The 7,710-nt window shown below is 48.1% G+C and overlaps 1 protein-coding gene across 2 annotated transcripts in view; it reads left to right on the top strand.

Moving 5' to 3' along the window:
• LOC139402127 (retinoic acid-induced protein 1-like) overlaps positions 1-7,213 on the top strand; it is a 16,570-nt gene extending 9,357 nt beyond the window's left edge. Inside the window, exons 3-4 of one of the 2 annotated variants that reach the window (XM_071146201.1) lie at positions 453-502; positions 6,107-7,213. In XM_071146201.1, coding sequence (XP_071002302.1) covers positions 453-502; positions 6,107-6,115 — 59 coding nt within the window. In that variant the 3' untranslated portion in view covers positions 6,116-7,213. Of the gene's footprint in view, positions 1-452; positions 503-3,814; positions 3,857-6,106 lie in introns of those variants that run through there. The other variant, XM_071146199.1, reaches the window with a different exon arrangement.
• Positions 7,214-7,710: the final 497 nt, after the last annotated feature.

Below are 7,710 nucleotides of genomic sequence, written 5' to 3'. Positions count from 1 at the left end.
TGTGTGTGTGTGTGTTCATTTGTGTATAAGCATATGCTGTATGTAGGTATGGCCTCCCCTCACATTACATCATGCCATCAGTAGGTACCGTGGGGATTAGAACTCCTCACAGAGGCAGCACTGAGAGAACTGAAGGACCAGTTTAATCCTGCAGAGTACACCATGGCTGCAACCTACCTCATCCTATCATTCTCTCCTTCCTTCTCTCTCTCTCCCTCTCTGTCTCTCCCTCCTTCCTTCTCTCTCTCCCTCTCTGTCTCTCTCTCCTTCCATCTCTTCCTCTCTCCCTCCTTCCTTCTCTCTCTCCCTCTCTATATCTCTCTCTGCTTCCTTCCTTCTCTCTCTCTCTCCCTCTCTCTCTCTCTCTCCTTCCTTCTTTCCCTACCTCTATCTTTCTCTTTCCTTCTCTCCCTCTCTGTCTCCTTCCTTCTCTCTCTTTCTCTCTCTCTCAGGCTGCATGTTCCAAGACGACAACTTTTCACTGAAATGTCCGAAACACAAGGTAAGCAAATAAACAGAATCCGTCTGTACACATGCAAAAGGGAGATAAATAGTAGAACAATCTATGTAACTATAGCAACAATCCATTGGATAGGGTATGTCCTGGGCAGAGAGCACTGGACTGAACCATCAGAGGGAGGTCAGAGGGAGGTCAGAGGGAGGTTAGAGGGAGGTCAGAGGGAGGTCAGAGGGAGGTTAGAGGGAGATTAGAGGGAGGTCAGAGGCAGGTTAGAGGGAAGTTAGAGGGAGGTCAGAGGGAGGTCAGAGGGAGGTTAGAGGGAAGTTAGAGGGAAGTTAGAGGGAGGTCAGAGGGAGGTCAGAGGGAGGTTAGAGGGAAGTTAGAGGGAGTTCAGAGGGAAGTCAGAGGGAGGTCAGAGGGAGGTTAGAGGGAAGTTAGAGGGAAGTTAGAGGGAGGTCAGAGGGAGGTCAGAGGGAGGTTAGAGGGAGGTTAGAGGGAGGTCAGAGGGAGGTCAGAGGGAGGTTAGAGGGAAGTTAGAGGGAGGTCAGAGGGAGGTCAGAGGGAGGTTAGAGGGAAGTTAGAGGGAAGTCATAGGGAGGTCAGAGGGAGGTCAGAGGGAAGTTAGAGGGAGGTCAGAGGGAGGTTAGAGGGAAGTTAGAGGGAGGTCAGAGGGAATTTAGAGGGAGGTTAGAGGGACTAGTAGCATTGGTGGTAGTCAAACCATAGTGCAACATGGGGCTGATAGAAGGCCCAGATGTCAAGGATCAAAGGTCAGGGAGTGAGGGGTCATAGAGGGACTGAGGGAGGAACCAGTTAGCTCAGGGAGTTATGATTCTTCAGGCTGTCTGAGCGCCTCACTCTGTCCTCCGAGGTATTTCTGTACCAGCTCCTGACACACAGACTTAGATTGACAGACAGAGAGGGGGGAGAGATGGGGTGATTTTTATTCATTATAAATTAACATTTTAGTATTTATTGGAGTTTTTATTTTTTATGAGTTAAGGAATTAAAGAAGAAGGGCAGAGAAATAAAGAGAGGGGGAGAAGTAGAGAAATGTTGGAGACTGTACTCACCCCTGTCGGTTTAGCTGACCTGGGACAGAGGCATTCTGACCCTGACTTGGCTTCAGGATCCTGAGGGGGAGAGAGAGTGATGAGAAGTATAGGAGACAGTAAGATATGTGAAGTATAGGAGACAGTAAGATATGTGAAGTATAGGAGAAAGTAAGAGATGTGAAGTATAGGAGACAGTCAGAGATGTGAAGTATAGGAGGCAGTCAGAGATGTGAAGTATAGGAGGCAGTCAGAGATGTGAAGTATAGGAGACAGTCAGAGATGAGAAGTATAGGAGACAGTCAGAGATGAGAAGTATAGGAGACAGTAAGATATGTGATGTATAGGAGACAGTAAGAGATGTGAAGTATAGGAGACAGTCAGAGATGTGAAGTATAGGAGACAGTAAGATATGTGAAGTATAGGAGACAGTCAGAGATGTGAAGTATAGGAGACAGTAAGATATGTGAAGTATAGGAGACAGTCAGAGATGTGAAGTATAGGAGACAGTCAGAGATGTGAAGTATAGGAGGCAGTCAGAGATGTGAAGTATAGGAGACAGTCAGAGATGAGAAGTATAGGAGACAGTCAGAGATGTGAAGTATAGGAGACAGTCAGAGATGTGAAGTATAGGAGACAGTAAGAGCCACTTATGTGCAGTCAGTAGGGGGCAGCACTGTTCTCTACTGTACCTGTTAGTGGGAGGGCTCTTTGGCTTCTTCTGTACTTTCTTGGCTTGTCCTGGAGACTCACCCACCCTGAGAGAACAGAACCATACACATCAGAATAATGATGCTTTTATCTCCGTAAACATTCCTATAATCCAAGACTCCCATCTCTCTATCCCCTCTGGTTAGGAATTTCTAATACTGTGATATTACAATACATTACATTTCAGTTTTTGACAGAGACAGACATACAGAGAATGACATATAGTGACAGAGACAGACATACAGAGAATGACATATAGTGACAGAGACAGACATACAGAGAATGACATATAGTGACAGAGACAGACATACAGAGAATGACATATAGTGACAGAGACAGACATACAGAGAATGACATATAGTGACAGAGACAGACATACAGAGAATGACATATAGTGACAGAGACAGACATACAGAGAATGACATATAGTGACAGAGACAGACATACAGAGAATGACATATAGTGACAGAGACAGACATACAGAGAATGACATATAGTGACAGAGACAGAGAGTAATTTAAAAGAGAGTGAGAGAGACATTAACACACACACATAAACAGACAGACACACACTCATAAATGGACAAAGAGAAAGTCAGGCACAGACAGAGACAGAGGATGTGTGTAACCAAGGTTGTGTGTCTCTGCATCTCCCGTGGCAACAGCCTATCAGGCATCTCTGCCTGGCGCTGAGCACTATTGACTGGCCAGTCCACTAACACCACTGTTAACGCCACCTGAACACCGAACACTGATTGGTCTCACACAGCCGTCTGCAGGGCTGGAGGTCAGCCTGTCGATTCCCTCCCATCACTAAACACAGACTCTAATAGAGTGTTCAGCACCAAGCTGAAAGGCTAGCAGACATAGGATAGGAATCCAGCTCCAACTGGGTTGACAGAGTTCAGTCTCATCCATGTCGGCACCCACTGTTCTAATCTACAACAAACACATTCTATGCAAAGGAACAAGAATGTTACTGTTGTGGAATGTATGTTGCCCATTAACATCCATATAGGGCCCTGGTCAAAAGAAGTGCTCTACTTAATAGTGTGCCATTTGAGATGAAGCCCTACGCACATTAAGATGTCATCCGCTACATTTGTTCATTTTAAATGACTGCACAGGGAGTCCTACGAATGACCTTGACAAAATGGCAAATCATCCTACACTTTATCCCACTAGCTACCTCTCACACTGCACCTCTCGGAAAACATTAGTCAGCCACGCTGTGCATTGTTATGACTGAAAGTGGGAGTGTGATCACATTAGCAGCCCACTCTTCCTGTTTTGTTTGGATTTCCAAGGTTGCAGTTTTCTTTATGGGAGGCGCCATCTGGTGGCGGTAACGCCACACTGCACTCTGGAGGAAGGTCAATGATGGAGGGAAGGGGGAGGGGAGAGAGAGGGCTACTGACATTCAGCAGGGAGCAGCGGTGCATTGAAGCAGCAGCCTCTCTCTCATCTCCTCTCCTCTCTCCTCTCCTCTCTCCTCTCCCTCCTCTATTCTCCCCCTCCCTCCCTCCTCTATTCTCCCCCTCCCTCCCTCCCTCCTATATTCTCCCCATCCCTCTCTCCTCTCCTCTGTGTAGACTGACAGACAAGGGTGAAAATCTGGCTGCTGATCAAAAAAGCATCACACCCACCTCTGCCTTCCCCTCACTCCCTCCATCTCTCTCTTCTCCTCTTCTCTCTTCACCCCCTGCCTTCCCCTTGCTCCCTCCATCTCTCCTCCCTCTCCCTCCCTCTCTCTCTTTTCTCCTTTCCTGTCCCTGTATCCTATCCCCCTCCCTCCTCTCTTCCCCTCCCACGTATAGAAGAACAGAGACAGAGAGAGAATGAGAGAGAGAGAGAGAGAGAGAGAGAGAGAGAGGGAGAGAGAGAGAGAAAAGAGAGGAGAAAGATAGAGGGATAGAGAGATAGAAATAGAGAGAGAGAGAGAGAGAGAGAGAGAGAGAGAGAGAGAGAGACAGAGAGGGATAGAGAGAGAGAAAGAGCGAGACAGGGAGAGAGAGAGAAAGAGGGAGAGAGAGAGAGGAGAAAGACAGAGGGATAGAGAGAGAGAAATAGGGAGAGAGAGAGAAAGAGAGAGAGAGAGGGGGGGGGGAGAGAGAGAGAGAGAGAGAGAGAGGAGGAAGACAGAGGGATAGAGAGAGAGAAAGAGGGAGAGAGAGAGAGAGAGAGAGAGAGGGAGGCTGGTGGGTCTGTGTGATGCTAATTTAGCAGACTGAGCAGCCTAATCAGAGAGCAGTAGAGATACACAGACACAATCCCAGGCACAACCCCCCCCCACCCCCCCACCACCCCACCCAGGTCTCCATGGAACTCTGCCTCTGTTCTCTGCTCTTCTGCTCTCCTCCTCTCACTGTTCTACAACACAGACACAGACACCAGCAGGAGGGATGGAGGAAGGAAAGGAGGGTGGAAGGGAGCAATCTCACATGGGCAGGGAACTGCTGCACACACAGGCCCACACACACACACGCACACAGGCACACACACAGGCACACACAGACAGGCACACACACACAGGCACATACACACACACAGGCAAACGCACAAACACAGGCCCACACACACACACACACGCACACAGGCACACACACACACAGGCACACACAAACAGTTACACACACACACAGGCACATACACAGAGGCACATACACACACACAGGCAAACGCACACACACAGGCACAGATACACACAGGCACCCACACACACGCACACACACACACACACACACACACACACACACACACACACACACACACACAGGCAAGCGCACACACACAACAGGCAGACATATACACAGGCACACACAAACAGCAGGCACATATTGTGCAAACTCACACAAAAACGTATGAACATTGTGAATGTTCACAAACACACACACACACACACATATTACACACACAGTAGGAGACAAACAGAGGCTGTTTTTGTGTTCTCTGCGGATGTGTAGAAACAAAAGGAGAGCAGCGGGCCGTTACATCACAGAGAGACTCAGAGATACAAAGAGAATGAGAAAGGGAGACAGAGACTACATATAGAGAGAGAGAAAGAGAGATAATATAGAGAGACAGAAGAGAAAGAGAATACTGAGAGACACAGGGAGAGAGATTCAGCAAGAGAAAGAGAGAGGGAGGGGGAGAGATTCAGAAAGAGAAAGAGAGAGGGAGGGGGAGAGGAATAGAAAGAGAGAGAGAGAGAGCGCGAGAGAGAGAGAGAGAGAGAGAGGGGGGGAGAGAGAGAGAGAGAGAGAGGGGGAGAGAGAGAGAGAGAGAGAGGGGGAGAGAGAGAGAGAGAGAGAGAGAGATAGAGAGAGAGAGAGAGAGAGAGACTACTGAGGATAAGGGGGAAGCACCCCACCATTGTAGTTAGTAGGCGTTCCCACCTTGTCATTCACAGGAGCCAGTTCACTGGCCAGCTGCATCCTCCATCCTCCACTACCGCACACTGCAGCTAGCTTTCATGTCTACAGTTGTGCAGAACCACACACACACACCAGCGCACAAGCACACACATTGCAGCTTTCATGTTAGCTCAGAGCAGAGACTCAGGCACACAGACACTGCAGCTTTCATGTTTGCAGTGACCATGGCAATTAAAGGTCCCATCCTGCGCTGGCCATGGAGAATAACACACACACATTGCAGTGCTGTGAGTGCTGGTGCGCTCTATTTCAGAAGGCATGAGTACATATGTCCAGAGAGAGAGAGAGAGACCTACTGAACCTGCAGACAGTATGACACAACACACACAGATCACCCATACACTCTCAAAAGCACAATATTCATTTTTTTCATATATAACATTATCTTTGTGCACGTGTTTTGAAGTGAACAGCAATCGCCCTCATACATAATTTGTCTTTGTCTTCCAGGCTTTGTAAAATAGAGCACTACCCAGCCCCAGTGAGCATCACCTATGCAGTGCGACAGACAGACAGACAGACAGATAGGACATCCCCCCACCCAAACCTGATGATGATGAGTCAGACGCATCAGCCAATGGGGACGGCTGGGGATCCTCTGAGGCACCACCGATGGCACCACCGATGGCAGCAATACAGACACAAGACAGCAGGTCCCTCAGAGCAACCCCCGTAACCCCTGGCAACGGCACTGCTTTATCTCAGCCACCCCTGATAACCAGACAGAGAGACAGAGAGACAGAGAGAGGGACTGCATAGTCTGTCTGACAGACAGTATCCTTCACGGACAGACGGACTGCGGTGTTTTGAGAGAGTCTTTCACAGCCCTGTCTGTCTGTGTCTGGAGTCTAGACACCTGGCAGCCATGGTTACTTAGAGACCACCCCTCCAGAGAGAGAGGGGGAGAGAGAGGGGGAGAGACAGGGAGCTGTTTTAAATTCACGCTGCACTGTTATGTCTCTGGAACGGTCGCTATCATTTTTGGACACCTGGTGGATTGCGATTGGCCAGAATAGGCCCCCTCCGGCTCTGCTGTCCGAGTTCCAGGTTGCGGTGTGTGTGTGACATCAACTGTGTGTGTGTGACATGGACTGTGTGTGTGTGTGTGTGTGACATGGACTGTGTGTGTGTGTGTGACATGGACTGTGTGTGTGTGTGCTTGTACAAGGAAGGGAACGAGCGTGTTCCAATTCAAGATGTCATGCGTCAAAAGAAGCCGCCCCTCCCCTGGATGTATCTCAATGTGCGCTTAAGTGTTATAAAAATGTACATTGCGTGTTTTAACAGATTCTAAATATGATTCTGATATCGACAGAAAGAAAAAATGACTGAATATAACGCTCTTCTTCCGGTATGTATTTTGATGTGCATATTACGGCTATACGACACCATTGAGTCAGCGTTGGTATCTGTCCCGCTTTGTGTTCAATTAAACATTTTTATAAAAATAAAGGTTTCAATATTCACACTAGCGTACTACTTTAGAATGCATGCCTTATACATCGCTTCATTCTAAGTGGGTAGTGTGCTAATTTGGATATTGGGGGGGGGGGGGTCAAAACTCTGGAGGTCACCGAGTCGAAGTTCAGACGTGTGCTCATACAACATGATGTACAGTAGACGCCACATCATCACCATAAAGGTTAAAGGTCAGGGCATAGGGCCCGGCCGGCATCATCTCACACGTCGTCATCTCATCTCACCACAGTTCTTCATCAATATCTCTGTCCATCATCTCCATCACCAAAGGCTGCTGTCTCCATAAAAATGAACAAGTATTCGACTCCAATAGATTCTTAGTCCTACACGACTTGAGTTCTCAGCACCATAGAGCTGAATCAACCGTACAGAGACTCAAATATGTCATAATATGGACACCGTACAGTAACACAGTCCTCCCCATTAAATGGGGAACCGTGACTGTTGTACGGTGTCCGTATTCGGACTGTTTCAGTTTTCTGACTCCACATCAAGTGTATCTCTCTCATTCCTTTCTCTGTATGTGGCACTCACAGTAGCGTAGCCTGTTCCCCTTACTGCAGCATTCTCACACA

Source organism: Oncorhynchus clarkii, unplaced genomic scaffold, assembly GCF_045791955.1.
Source record: "Oncorhynchus clarkii lewisi isolate Uvic-CL-2024 unplaced genomic scaffold, UVic_Ocla_1.0 unplaced_contig_644_pilon_pilon, whole genome shotgun sequence".
In the NCBI taxonomy this organism is placed as follows: Eukaryota; Metazoa; Chordata; class Actinopteri; order Salmoniformes; family Salmonidae; genus Oncorhynchus; species Oncorhynchus clarkii.
The sequence above is the reverse complement of the archived record's forward strand: the minus strand, read 5'-3'. Positions and strand labels throughout refer to the sequence as shown.